Source organism: Elephantulus edwardii, unplaced genomic scaffold, assembly GCF_000299155.1.
Source record: "Elephantulus edwardii isolate Elephantulus edwardi_28Jun2011 unplaced genomic scaffold, EleEdw1.0 scaffold00292, whole genome shotgun sequence".
Classification (NCBI taxonomy): Eukaryota; Metazoa; Chordata; class Mammalia; order Macroscelidea; family Macroscelididae; genus Elephantulus; species Elephantulus edwardii.
Window position 1 is genome coordinate 1,977,164 of NW_006400042.1, and position 15,433 is coordinate 1,992,596.

At 44.1% G+C, this 15,433-nt stretch overlaps 1 protein-coding gene across 1 annotated transcript in view; it reads right to left on the bottom strand.

Moving 5' to 3' along the window:
• Positions 1–15,433, bottom strand: part of IPPK (inositol 1,3,4,5,6-pentakisphosphate 2-kinase) — a 97,140-nt gene that overhangs the window by 12,937 nt on the left and 68,770 nt on the right. The window contains exons 7-11 of the mRNA XM_006900722.1: positions 13,634–13,692; positions 12,568–12,640; positions 8,733–9,012; positions 6,673–6,823; positions 5,456–5,558 (exon numbers count right to left, since the gene is read on the bottom strand). Of these exons, the coding sequence (XP_006900784.1) occupies positions 5,456–5,558; positions 6,673–6,823; positions 8,733–9,012; positions 12,568–12,640; positions 13,634–13,692 (666 nt within the window). The remainder of the gene's footprint in view (positions 1–5,455; positions 5,559–6,672; positions 6,824–8,732; positions 9,013–12,567; positions 12,641–13,633; positions 13,693–15,433) is intronic.

The following is a 15,433-nucleotide window of genomic DNA, read 5'->3' on the forward strand; positions in this document are numbered from 1 at the left end:
TTTCATTGAAACATATGAGGGAGAGACCTGTTTAAAAGGGGTAATTATTGTCATGAAAGGAAAGTGGAGTGGACTTATGGGGAAGGATTGTATAATAATGAATTTATCTTTTACTTTTCAAAGAGAAGAGCGAACTGAGAGGGAGGGCAGAGAAAAAAAGTGCAACAATAAATGAATGGAAATCCAAAGTCTGTAAATTTGTTGTTGTTATGTGCTGTCGAGATGCTTGCGACTCATAGCAACCCTATATACAACAGCCCTAAACTCTCTCTGTCCTGTGCCAATAGCACTGTCTCCGATACACCCATCCCAATTACCCCAGTCACTGAATCAATCCACCTCACAGAGGGCCTTTCCCTTCTGTGCCATCTCTCCACCCTCCCAAGCACGATGTCCCTCTCCAAGGACCGGTCTCTCTTAACAACATGTCCAAAGTATGTCAGACGAAGTGTTAGAATCCTTGCCTCCAAAGAGCAGCTGGATTTAACCCTCTCCAGGATGAATCTGTTTTCTTAGCAGTCCATGGTACCCTCAATACTGTTCTCCAGCACCACAGCTCAAAGGCATCAATTCTCCTTTTATCCTCCCTAGTCATTGTCCAATTCTCTGACGCATAACAAGTGATTGTAAAGACCATGGCTTGTATCAGACGTACCTTAATCTCCAGATACACACCACTGCTCTTCAGTACTTTGGGGAGGTCCCTAACAGCAGACTTTCCCATTGCAATACGTCTTTTAATTTCCTGGCTGCTGATGTCAAGAATGTTGACTATGGTGCCAAGCAAACTAAAGCTGTGAACAATCTCAATTTCTTCTTCATCATGCATCCTGATGCTGCCAATTCGTCCAGTGGTGAGAATCTTTGTCTTCTTGATATTGAGCCTCAATCCATATTGAAGGCTGCAGTCCTTGACCCTCTGCAGCAAGTGCTTCAGGTCCTCCTCAGTTTCAGCAAGCAGGGTTGTGTCATCTGCATAACGCAGATTGTTGATAGATCTTCCACCGATCCTGACCCCACATTTCTCCTCATAGAGCCCAACCTCCTGGATAATCTGTTCTGCATACAGGTTAAAAAGGTATGGAGATAGGACACATCCCTGGTATACACCCTTCCCAATTTTGAACCATGCAGTGTTTCCTTGCTCTGTTCTGACGACTGCCTCTTGGTCCAAGTATAGGTTTCGCATTAGCACAATCAAGTGTTCTGGGATTCCCATTCTTCTGAGAGTCAGCCACAGTTTGTTATGATCCACACTGTCAAACGCCTTGGCATAGTAAATCAAACACAGACCTTCCTCTGGTATTCCTTACTTTCAGCTAAGATCCATCTAACATCAGCTACAATATCAATAGTACCACGACCCCTTCTAACCCCAGCCTGGACTTCCAGCAGTTCTCTGATGATGTGCTATTCTAGTCATTTTTGGATAATCTTCAGTAGAATCTTGCCTGCATGTGAAATCAATGATATTGTTCTATAGTTTCCACACTCTGTTGGGTCACCCTTCTTTGGAATGGAACAAATATAGATCTCCTCCAGTCAGATGGCCAAGTGGTTGTTCTCCAGATTTCCTGGCTTGGTGAGCACGTCCAGGGCAGCATCTGTTAGCTGAAATATGTCAAATGGTATACCATCTATTCCTGGGGCCTTATTTTTTGCTATTTCCTTCATCACCATGGGCTCTTGCTCATATGTTGTTTCATTAAATTCTTCTGTGTCTGCCAATTCTTTTTGATACAGTGACTCAATATATTCTATCTTCTTTTAATACTTCCTGGATCATTTAATATTCTGCCTAAAGCATCACTGATTATAGCAACTCAAGGTTTGAATTTGTTCTTCAGGTCTTAATGCTGAGCAAGTTCGGCCCTATTGATTTTCTGACTCCAGCTCCTTGCACATTTCATTTTAATATTTTACTTTGTCATCCCGTGCTGCCTTTTGAAATCTTCTGTTCAGCTCATTAGTATCTTGAATTCTTCCTTGTGCTTTGGCTTCTCTGCGCTCCAGTACAATATTCAGAGTTTCTTCTGACATCCATTTTGGTCTTTTCTTCCTCCTTTTTGTAATAAATGTTTGCACTCTTCCTGGATGATACCCTTGATATCCTCCCACAACTCATCTGGTCTTTGCTCATTAGTGCTGAAAGCCTCGTTTGTCTGTTCCTGAGATGGTTCTGAACTTCAGGTGGAATAGACTAAAAGTCATATTTTGGTTCCCGTGGATTCAGTTTAATTTTCCTCAACTTCAGCTTGAACTTGCTTATGAGTAGTTGGTGGTCTGTTCCACAATCAGCTCCTGGCCTAGTTTTCAGAGCTGAGATTGAGCTGCTCCAGTGGTTCTTCCGCAGATGTAATCAATCTGATTCCTGTGCATGCCAGTGAAATCCTTATGTATAACCTGTGTTTATGTCTCTTAAAAAATGTATTTGTAATAAATAAGTCACTGATTGTGCAAAATTCAATCAAAATCTTTTTCAAAATTTTAAAAATTATTAAATTTTCATTAAAATCAATAATAATTTAAAAAATTTAAAAAAATCTATACGTGATTACTAGGTTAACTTAATTAACATCAGCAGTAAACTAGGTCAAATACCAAAATATTTCTTAGAAAACACATTTATTACATGCACACCCATGTTTATCGCAGCTTTGTTCACAATAGCAAGGAGTTGGAAACAACCTAAGTGCCTATCAGCAAACGAATGGATAGAGAGCTGTGGTATATTCACACAAAGGAATGCTATGCTACATTGAATAACAAGGAACTCATGAAATAGTATTCAAACTGGGTGACCCTGGAGGACAGTATGCTTAGTGAAGTATCTCAGTAACAATAGGACAAATACTGCATGGTGTCACTGCTGTAATACAGAACTGACATTGGGGTTGGGGGGAGACTGAGAAAGATGGGTTAAATAATGTATACTGCAATGAAACAAATGGGGGAGTAAACTGTTTACAAGGGATATGTGATTAGGTATTTTTGTCATGATGGGAGTCCAGAGTGAAGGCTGCATAGTGGAGTGGACCTTGGGGGCCGGGATTGTAAAACAATGAAAGAATTTTTCTTTTACTTTTCCAAGAGGAGAGTGTACTTGGGGGGGGGTGTGAGAGAGGAGAAAAGTGCAACAATGAATGAATGGAAATCCAAAGGCTCTGTAAATTTTCATTGAAATTAATATTTTAAAAAAATTTTTTAAAAACCACATTTATTATAAGCGACACATAACAATGAACAGAAGAAGGTTATGAGAGTCTATACCATCACAGTGTGAAATGACAAAGTAGACTTCCATCACAGGAGGGTAGTGCTGAATTCCAATTAAAAACCCACAGTCATGGTGGAGATTCTGACCCACAGCTCCCACCAGATCCTGGTTGTGTCCATCTTTACAGATAATGACCATCTCCTGCAGAGTGGCTGGCAGATTCACATGGGCAATGTAAGACACCACCCTAACAGAGCTGCCAGCTTCCAATTAGAGGTTACTAAAAGTACACATGCAATTTATTTTTCCTGTCCATGTTCAATGTGCCTATTAATATCTTCCACCTAAGGAGAGAAAACAGGACTTCTCAAGAAATTCTCAAGTCACTGTTTAGCAAAATTCCAGGGGCAGCACCCATTCAGTCATGGGTAAGGTGAGGTCTAGGCCCCCCATAAAGGTGACCCCATAAAAGGCAGCTAAAGCTACTTTTTTAAGTAATGAGACCAGCAAATCAGTATCTTCAGAAAGCTGGAGATAATAAAGCCAAGAAAATTCTCTTTAGTCTTTTCCGGGCCCTGGGATAATCTACCCATATCATTTGGGAAAAATTTTAGCCACTTTTTTTTTTTAAAAAATAGACTTTGGTTTTTTTAAATTGTATGTTTACAAATACTAGATAGGTTTTTTTCACATAATAATTCATAGCTTTAACTAACACTGATTGTTGCATTTAACTTTTTACAATGTTTAAGCAAATCCTTATTATACATTGCACGTCACCTTCTGGTTGCCCCCCCCTTCATTCCCTCTTCTATGCCATTTAATCCAGTGTATATCTTCTTCCAGACTGTTAAATACACTGATTGTCCATTCATTTCAGATTGACTTTCCCTCTTTGCCTACACAGTGTTCATTATCTATCCATTCCTTTCATTTTCTCTCTGCCATCCCTTCTGCTCCACCATAACCATCTATTTTTGCAACAGTGGACTTCTGCAGTATTTGTCCTCTTCCAATTCCCATTTTTAAAAAATTTTTATTTTATTATTTTCTGTGTGTTTGTACCGTCAAATTGGATCTGACTGGTACAAGAGGAGATGGCCCCTCCTTCTCCAGCAGAGCATATGGTGGATTCAAACCACATATCTCTGGGATTGCAGTGCAGCTTCTTGCCACTAGGCCACCAGAGCTCCTCAAATCCCCATTTATTTAACTTTTCTGCAATTACTTTTTAAAAATGGGCTTCATACTACCAAGTGTGGTGCTAAATGTACACAAGTCACAGGCAATCCATTTCTGTTCCATGCTTCCTGAGGAGTCCTTACAGACTTGAAAATTCATTTCAGACCTATCTTTAATTGAGCTGTCTCTAACCTCCTTCCTTCCTGTCTTCATTTACCCTACTTTGTCTTTCTTGCTTTGCTGTTAGTTTTAATTTTTAGCTCAGAACGTGTCTCTTTACAGTTATTTCACTCAGCATAATGCCTTCCAGACGCATCAATGTTGTGCACTGTTTCACAAGCTTATTGTTTTTCTTTTGTTTTTAAAAGAGCAATTTCATTTTGCAGAAAATCATGCAGGAAGCAGAATGTTCTTCTTTGAGCTCTCCCACCTGCAGAGATTTACAATCACTGACACCTTGCATTCCTTGGTATAGTGTTACAACAGATACATTATTAACTGAAGTGCATAGCTGAGTTGAGGGTTAGCTCTTTGCTGTACATTCTCTAGGTTTTGGCAAATGTTATGTGTCCTCTAGTATCACATGAAACTCTCACTGACCCCTCTCCTTCTTCCCTCTCTAGCTAACTAGCTAACACTTCAATGCGTCTTGAGTTCTGCTTTTAGAGAAAGTTCTCTCTCATTGTTGTCAAATCGGAACCAGCTCATAGCTGATCTTTCAGCAAGATTTTTGGGGCAGTAAATCACACTGGGAGTAGACTGCCCATTTTCCTCCAGAGGAGTGGTTTCAAATAGTCAGAGAGGTGACATCTCTGGGTTAACAGCACAGCTTCCTAGGAACCATGCCCCTGACCTCCTAGAATGTCAGACAGCTAGAACAATCCAATATGTAGTACACAGTCATTCTTTTTTTATATCCCTAATTTTTTTTTCTTCAACAACAGTAAGGCATAGGTCTAAAGAGCAGTATTTCTCAGGAAATACAAACCCATACCCCACCAAGTTTGTGTACTGAGTGTAAGGTGCCCAGTTAGGTCCATGAACAGCATGTCCTACCTTGGTTAAGGCATAAGCCAGTGTCCCATCATCCTCAGTAGAATGGTCAAGCAACTTCTGATAAAAGGCATCATTGTAAGGTCCATCTATTTGCAATGCTTTTCTGAAGGGAAAAGCAGAAACAAGACACACAAAACCAAAATGGTAAGGTTGCCTAAAGTGTTAACAAGCTGAATTTAAATTCACACATTTTGTTTTAAAGAGTACCTAATATATCCATTAAATTACCCAGAAAGTCAATGGCTCTCTTGCTAATAAAAAAGTCAGTAGTTCAAATCCACCCACCAATCTGTAGAACAAGTGTGGCAATCTGCATCCATAAAGAGCCCAAGAGCCCTGTCTTGCAAGGTTGTTGTGAGTGATAATCGACTCTATGGCACCTAACAATAGCAATGCATGAACATCTTCCTAAAAGTGACACTGGCTGTAATAAAGTTTAAATAAGTTTTAAAATAATTTCTATTTTTAAGGTTCTAAATAAAAACTAGCAGAAGCTAATGACTACTGGCATCTTAGACTGGAGCTATCCTTTAGCACAAGTGGGGTTGCAGGAGAGGCATTCAGGCCATGGGGTGCTAACCCCTGCGCCTGCTACTCTTCAAATCAACTCAACCCACTGCCACTGGGTCCATTCCCACTCACAGCAATCCACCATCAGCCTTCCCAGCACATAAATCTTAGAAGGGGAAAATGTCCATCTTCCTTCTCCCGTGGAGCTGCTGGTGGCCTTTGGTTAGCCCTAAAGACTAGGCCACAGAATGCACATCCACCCTGAGTGGATCGAGCTCGAGAGAGGCCTGAAAACAAAAGGCTGAGTTCAGCAGAGCTGCTGGCATGTCAGCCTCAAGACTGCCGAGCAAAGCAGCTCCTGACTGTGGAACACTGCTGCCCTCTACAGTTGAGTGGAAACAGCAAAGAATGACAGCTAAAACAGCTAATTTTAGAAATGTCAAGTTCACAGAATGCAATTTCTTCTCATTAGAAATAAGTAAGAACAGTGACTTTGGTAAAGAACCCTGGTCTTCCTTTCTAAGGCTAGATCCAAGGAACAGGAGCCATAGACAGGGAGAGAAGAGGATAGCAGGGTCTTTAACAGCACAAGGTGTTCAAGCAGGTGAAATTTCCCCAGGCCCACTTGTAACATGGTGGCTGGCTATCCTAACACAGGGTCCCCCTCAGCGCTTGGTAACAAGCAGCAGCCAGAGCCTATGGCTTACCTCTGCTCAGGAAACTCCTGCAGGTGCTGTTCAACCCTACTATACAGAGGGTAGAGGCCCTCTATGTCCAGCATGTCCAGCATCTGAACCTGGAGGGTTCTGTACAGAAGACAGTCCTTCGGTAGCCCTGAGTGCTCGGAGGTGTATTTTCCTACCAAGAACATCAGGGAAAAACACAACAAATCACAATGAAGACTAGCTGCAATGAGACGAACTGCAACAGGGCAGGTGTGCAGCAACAGCAGCTGAGGTGCTGACTTGCCTGTGGGCTGCGGTGAGGGCCTAATGCACCGGAGGGTGCAGCCACCCAATGAGTACCCCCAGGGATACCCTGCCAGGTGCTGACACATGCAGATGGGCCAGCAGTTCAATCACTCCCAGCCAGCTGGTCACACCAGGCCAGAGTCACTGCTAACTCACGTTTAGAAAGAAATGGAAGTCAGTCTGCAGAAACCAACACACAGAATTTCATACACCCCCAATTTGCAAATAGAATGCTCTGTGCATGTTAAGTGTAGTACAGAGCACAGGCTACACTGAGGAAGAGGTGCCCGCCACAGCCCAGTCACGCTGTAGTACAGAGTCCTGAAGCTTAAACTCACACCACGGGCCCGTCCTCATGCTGACAAATAAGGAAATGAACATGATTCCTGTCTTCACTTAGGAGCTGCCTCCCAGGAGAAAGCAGACAATTGCACACACCAAGGGGCTGCCCGTGTTGTTGCAGGGATACCACCACAGCCTCCCCTCTCAGGTTGATTTGGCCTCCGGCTGGCAGGCCCTGCTCCAGAACACGCTGCGCTCCACACGGAGTGTGCTCAGGAAGGGGAGTGAAAGCTGCAAGCTAAACCAAAGGCCCAAGCAGTGCACAGCTTCATGAAGGGCAAAAGTTGAAAACGGACACTGACACAAATGCACACTAATTAAGGGGAAAGGGTCAGCTGTAAAACAAAATGCAGAGCACGTCCTTACTGCTTCCACATTGCCCACTTCACAGGCTCTTACCACAGCACTCACTCACCCAAGTGATGGGACCTGCGGGGCTGTGCAATGCGTGACCAGGGGAAAGAAAAGCTGTCAAGGGAACTTCAGAGCCACCAGGCTCTTAGGTGTCCTTCAAGACTCATGCTGTTTTTTCAAAGGCATTTATGTTCTTTTAAGTGTGACTGTAATACATTTTTGGGGGCTTTCTTTTGTGACAAGGGGGGAAAAATCAACCGGAGATGGGGCACCCCTGCAGAACAAGCAGGGCATAATCAGGGATGGGCCACCAAAGGCAAGTACCACCCAGGAGATAGGCAGGGCTGCTGGTTAGGTCTGTGAGTAAGCAAGCAGCTTCTGCAAATGCTGAGCATGTTTTCAGACCAACCTCAACACTACAGGTGTCTTTAGCATAAAACTGAACAACCAGACTTTCTGGTTTGCTCAAATGAAGTGGCTTTCACATCCTGAATGTTAATGAAGCTGTAGTGCTTACTGCCAAATGATAAGAACAAACAAGGGCCTAACAGATTTTAGAAGAAACATGAGCTGGGTGTCCCTCCTTGCATCCCCAGACTTGCACTGTCCAGTGACCACTGCTCCAGTAGAAGGCTCACCTCAGCCCTCTGGACGCTTTGAAGCACCAAGTCCCAGTGGCCAGGTTCTGGGATCGCCTGCACCTGTCTGAGCCACAGCTGCCAGGAACGTCCCAGGGCTATGTGCAAACCACTGTCCAAGTGAGCATCACTTCTGCCTCCGACACCAGGTTTCCCCTTCTGGGACTTCTGAGCCTTAAAACAACTTCTTCATCTGAAAAATCTACCCTCCAACTTTTAACTCTCAGGGTTACTATCAGGCTGATGAAAACCTACCCTCAAGGGTTGCAGTGGGAATATACAAAGAGGTTAGACAGGAAAGTGAAACAGATATACTACACATGTCCTGCACCTTATAAACCTAGATCAAACACAGGACGGGGGAGGCTCCCAGTGTAGTCAAGAAGCACCCATAAGGCCCAGAGTCATGTGCACCAGCCTATCGTAACTGCCCACCCCAGAGCCACTTAGCAAGGAGGATACCTTGACAGTGCAGCTGTTTGCTGAAGGGGCTGGCTTCGCAGGCTCTTGGGCCCCGTGTTGCAGGAGCAGCTCTCCAGGCTCCTGGCCAGCTCTGGTCAGCACTACTCAGCAGCACCCGAGTAAGGACATGCACCAGCTCTCGGATCACAGTCCTGGTGCAGTGTGGCCCACTGGCCAGGCCATTGGAAGGGAAGAAGAAAGGCTTCAGGTGGTGAGCAAGCTCGCCCCAGTCAGCCACCGAGTCCCAAGCTTCCTTGCCACCATATATTAATTCACCGTTCTTCATATTGGGGAAAAGAGAAAGAGAAATGTCAGCTCCAACAGCACAGAGAAGACACCCTTATCCTGCATCACAGGACATGGCCCTCTGCATCTGGGGTTCCCTGTATGGAGAAGCATCCATGAGCACAGGGTCACTGGTCACTGGCCAAAAGACAGGCCCTGGGAGGACATACAGTGAGAGAAAAGTTTCTAAGAGGTGAAATTATATACCCTGGTCTAAAAACTCCCTATTTCTGAAATAGTGATCAGAGCCACACAGCCCACAAGCAAAACAGTCACATGCCCAGTTCTTAGCGATAAAAAAGGCACTCATCCCACCACTGTCAGAGCTGAGCCTTTGGGAGAATCAAGACCAAATGTCACAAAGACTCCTAAATGCACCAGCCTCTCCTCTTGCACCAGAGGCTCCCCCATGCACAAGGCCCTCTCTTCCTGCACCAGCCTCTCTCCCATGAGGCCCCTCCTACATCAGAAGCTCCCTAAGCACGAGACCTCTCCTCTTACACCAGAGGCTCCCTATGCACGAGGCCTCTCCTCCAGCACCAGAGGCTCCCCCATGAACAAGGCCTCTGTTCCTGCACCAGATTCTCCACCATATACGAGGCCCCTCCTGCAACAGAGGTTCCCTATGCATGAGGCCTCTCCTCCTGCACCAGACCTCTGTTCCTGTACCAGCCGCTCCCCTATACGTAAGTCCTCCTCTCCTGCATCAGCCACTCCACCATTCACAATACCTCTCCTCCTGCAGAGGCTCTCCGATGCATAAGACCTCTTGTGCTGCAACAGCCACTCCACCCTACACAACACCTCTCCTTCTGCAATGATCTCAGCCGAAGGCCCCTTGAACAGGCTCTCATCCCAATGATGCTCCACTGGTGATGAGCAGAATCCAGAAGGCAGACACGTGTCAAAGAGGCCCTCCCTCCATACACAGTTCTGAGAACACAAAGCAGAGGGATAAGAGTGCTCCCAAGATGATGTTACAAGAGAAACTCCACAGAGCTGGCCCCAGAAGACAGCCTCATGCAAGACTCTGGGCCACAGCCAGCCAAGGAGCTCCAAAGCCTGCCACATAAGCTGTGAAATAGTAAATGCTGGTGTAAGCTGCTAAATCAATTATCTATAAGGCAACAGTAGACAGTGTGGGTCATTTCAATCTAGCAGGTATGGACCTGACCATGCCCTGGAGTTCAGCAGTATGGAGCCAGCCCTGATTGGCCTATGTTAGGGAGAGATTTGGAGCTCACAAAAATGAGAGTCAAAAATAATAGGGCGCTCAACCAAAAAGTTCTGGTTTCATCAGTGAACTTTACCAAGTATTCATAGAAGAGCTGATGCCAATTTTACTCAAATTATCTCAGAATATAGAAAACGATGGAATATTTCTATGAAATAAACACTAGACCTAACAATAAAGCCAGGTAAAGACATCACTAAAAAAAAAAGGCACAGACCAGTAACTCTCATGAACATTGTTGTTGCTGTGGTGTGACATCTAATCATATCGGCCCACAACTGACTCTCAGCACATTTTTGGAGGCAATAAATCACACAGGAGGAGAGTGCCCATCTTTCTCACACAGAGCAGCTGGTGGATTCAAGCCATGTACTTTTGTGTTGGAAGCACAGCACCTTACCACTGGGCAACCAGAGCTCCCTTCATGAAAGCATATGTAAAAAAAAATATATTGATGTAAAAATTCTTGGCCAATATAAAAAAAAATTTCATTAAGATCAAATAGGATTCATACTATGTATGCAAGGATATCCCAAACACAAACCAACATAATCCACAACAATAAAAAAAAAAAATCACATGGTTATCTCAGTTAATGTAAAAAAGGCATTAGATAAAATTCAGTATCCTTTCATAACACTGAATTTTAGGGAAATTAAATTCTGTTATGTGAAAAAACTGACAGCATCATGATAGATGGAGAAGAGATCAAGGTTGTTAACAGTTAACAGCTTGCTCAGCCCTACAATCAACACTCTTGGCACCAGCAGTCAGGAAATCAAAAGAAGAATTGCATTAGGTAAATCTGCGAGCAGGGACCTCTCCAGAGTACTAAGAAGCAACAATGTAAGTTTAGAGATTAAGGTGTGCCTAATCCAAGCCATGATCTTTGCAAATACTTGCCTTACATCTGAGAGGTGGATAATGACAAGGATGACAGAAGAAGAATCAACTGTGGTTTGAACTGTGGTGCTGGAGAAGAGTACTACTGAGTGCCAAGAGAATAGGTCTGTCTTGGAGAGGGTGAAACCAAGTTTCTCCTTGGAGGCTAAAATTTTGAAGCTCCATCTCACATACTTTGGGCATGGGGCCAGGAGGGACCAGTCCTTGGAGAAGGACATCATGTTCAGAAGGGTGGAGGAACAGCGCAGGAGAGGAAGACCCCAGATGAGATGGATTGGTTAGAGTTAACTAGGGCTATGGGGGTAGGTGTGTTGGAGTCAGTGAGACTGGCAGCAGGTTTCAGAGCTATTGTATATAGGGTCACTGAGTCACAGGCGACTCAATGGCACATAACAAGAAATTAAAAACACTCAACAAAAAAAAAGAGCAGAAGGGAAACTTCAATATAGTTAAAAGCATATAGATATAAAGCCAATGGCCAACACTACTCTCAACGGAGAAAGATTAAAGGTATTTGCTTTGCCAAGGGGAACCAGACAGGTATGCCTCCTATTACCATACCTAGTCAATGTGTATATCTGTTTTACTGACTATATAAAGGCGTTGGACTGTGTGGATCACAGCAAATTATGGCTAACATTTGGAAGCATGGGAATCTCAGAATACTTAATTGTGCTCCTGCAAAACCTATAAGTAAATCAAGAGGCTCTCCTAGCAACATGCCTGAAATATGGGAGAAGATTGGAAATTGTCAATGATTTCGTCTTGCTTGGATCCACAATCAATATACTTTCTCCCCACCCCTTACAGTTTCACTACCTTGTCCCTTCATCCTTTATCATCTCTCACCTCATCCTCTAAGACCCCTCTCACCCTCTAAAGCTCAGTCTTCATCTCATATCCCCCCTCAGTGTGGGCCGCTCCATTCTCATCCTGGATATTCGACCTCATCTTTCCTACCTTCCTGGTTTTTGCTGCCTCTTCTTCGATGCCCCTCTGCTTCCTATTTCAACATAGTGGCTGGGAAGACAAGGAAGTCACATACATCCTGGCCTGGTGGCCCTTGGTCAAGGTGCCCCTTACCCATCCAGGAGAACATCATTCCACAAGCAGCCCAGGCCAGTACCGCAAGACAGATCTGTGCACACTTGGAGCCTGTCCCAATGGAGTGGGGCCTAGAGAAAGGACTCTGAGGTAAGCAGGGACCACTTAGAACTAGCAGGTCTGGCAGGGCTTCAAGGCAGTCACAGTCAGGCCCAGACATCCACAGCCATCCCCCAGAACAGATCCATCTGTTCTCCATTCTTGAGAAGATGATGGTGAGGCTGGAGCAAGCAGGGGCTAGGATGATCCCTAGCACAGGTCAAAGGGTCCCAACCCCTAAGAAACAACCATGAAAAAAGCAATTCTTACCTTGAATATCTTTAAGTTATTCTGTGCTTCCTGTAACAAACTTTTCAAGGCAAAGTGCATTCTCTGTTTATTTCTAAAAGGGAAAAGTATTATTGTTACTAGGAAGCCATTTAAAATCATGCTCAGGAAATCTGATTTGTTTAGAAGAAGTATAAAAGGACTCAGGGTGGCTCTTCTTGATCTCTGGACACTGGCTGCAAAACGGGAGCCTGAGATACCCTTGCCCAGGACAGGAAAAGCTCCCTCAGTAAAAGTTACAGCTCCTAGAGGCTTTTTCTTGCCTCCAGAGGGGTGACAACACAACAAATGAATTCTTAGGTTCTGTATGTAGGGAAGGCATGTGTTGGGGAATGTTGGGGTGGAAGGGAGGGCTTCTGGTCAGGACAGATCGCCTAGCTTCAGATAAGTGCAAGCCTGCCAATGGCCTTTAATATGGATGGGATAGAGAAAGCTCTCCTGTGTTTGGCTGTACCAGCTTGAGAAAGCACGCCACCTGGGAAGACGGCTGCTGCATCTTGTTGAGCTGGGAGTAGTCTGCACGAGGCTGAGCTTCTCCTATCCAATCCACATGTCCCATGTCTGCAAGCCCACCCTGTCTTCTTATTTACTTGCTTGCATTGTAAGTGCACTGCAGCCCCCAATAAAAGTGAGCTGGGTGGACTCTCTGAACAGCTCCTGGAGTGGCGTCTCTGTTGTGCTTACCCTGTCAAGGTGTCGCTGTTCACTTCTGGCAAACAGACAGTGACAGGCAAGGGTTTCAATGCCATCTGGTTTCTGCCATGTTGGTATGAGCCATCGAGTTGATTACGATTCACAGTGACTCTATGAACAATAGCTCTGAAACCTGCCCTATCTTGAGCCAATACTGTCTCTGACACACCTGCCACTGTCCTCCAGCATGAGTGGAAGACAAATCCAGTCATGACTTTATTCAGAGGGAAGTAACCTGCAGATGCAGAGCCCTAACTGGGTTCTGTGTGAGACATTAATGGGAACGGCAGGCAGAGCCTAAAGGTCCATTACTACACGGACTCTAGCAAGAAGTCAGAGGAAAACACTTTCTTACCCTGAGTAGAGATCAAGGGGACAATATTTACTTATTTTCTTCCACTTTCCAGTTGCTACCTAAGGGAAAAAACAACATAATGCACGAGATGAGACAGGACAATACCACATGGTTAGACATCCAAGTACTGAGAGACAGGTACAGCCAAGACCGAGGACACAAGGATCCCAAGAGATCTTTCCAATCATCCAGGTAACTAAATCTGAACCCAAGGAGCTTGTGCCCAGTTCTCTGGAGGATTTATCAAGCCACCCTATCCTGCCATGTGTGCAGGGAAAGAATGCAGCAAGTACCTTCTTAAATGTACAGGCTGAATCAGACTATAAAACCCATCAAAATGATGCTGTCTAATAATGAAACAATCCTTTGAAAGGCAATTTGCCAGCTGACATCAAATTTATTTCTTCTGTTGTTGTTGTTGTTGTTGTGTACCGTCAAATCATATCTGAGTGGCACCAGAAGAGACTGTCTCTCCTTCCCAAGCAGGGAATCTGGTGGATTTGAACCTTGTGCCTTTGGGATTGCAGTGTAGCTTCTTGCCATTAGGTCACCAGAGCTCCCTTCACTTAAAAATTTTTAAATGTAATTATTTTCTGACATGACCAATGTATTTCAAAATCTAGGACTAACTAGCCAGTGAAAAGTGGAAGTAAATGTTCTGTGAAGTAAAGATGGTTAAACATCTGCTGTTTGTTTCTGTTGTTAGGTGACTGACTCATAGTAGTAACTCCAAGAACAATTGATGTGAACCTTGTGCCATCCTCACCATCTCTGATATACCTCAACTCAGTTGCAGGCACTGTGTCCGTCAATCCACTGTTGAGGGTTTTTCTCTTTTGCTGACCCTCCACGTTTCCAAGTAGAATATCTTTTTCATAAGACTGACCCTCTTCTAATTACATGCACAAAATATTCAAGCAGCTTCACCACCCTTGCCTTCAAGGAGCATACTGGCTGCACTTTCTCCAGGACATATTTGTTTGGCACAGACATTCTTTTAGTATTCTCTACATCAGCATCAGCAATGGTATTTCTGGTGCCACAGGCTCTGCTAAAACCAGCTTGAACTTAATGACAGTTCTCTGTTAATGTACTGTTCTAGTAATCTTTTGCGTGTTCTTCAGCAACATTTTGAAAAAAGACCACGGGATTCTTCTCCCAACACAACTTTTTCAACACAACTCAAAGGCATCAATTATTCTTCTGCTGCCATTATTCATTATCCAATTTCAGATGTGTAATAAGAAATTGGAAAGACTATGGCTTAAATCACATGCCCCTTGTCTTTAAACTGACATAACTGCTCCTTAGAGAGGTCCTCAACAGTAGATTTACCCAATGCAATATGTCTTTTGATTTCTTGACTACTGGTGTTCAGTGCTGACTGTATATCCAAGTAAATCACTGACAACTTCAATCCTTTCTCTATTATGATGCTCTTATATTATAGCTAATGTTAGATGGATTTCGGCAGAAAGCAGAGTATCAGAGGAATGTCTATCAGTGCTTCATTGACTATGCAAAGGCTACTGACTGTGTGGATCACAACAAGCTATGGCTAACTCGGAGAAGAATAGGAATCCCAGAACATTTGACTGTGCTTATGTGAAACCTATATTTGGACCAAGAGGGAGTTGTCAGAACAGAGCAAGGAGACACTGCATGGTTCAAAATTGGGAAGGGGGTCCACAAGGGATGTATTCTGTCAATCTGGGCTGTACAAAGAGGAATGTAGCATCAAATGAGGATTGATGGAAGATTCATCAACAACTTGCATTATGCAGATGACATAACCCCTGC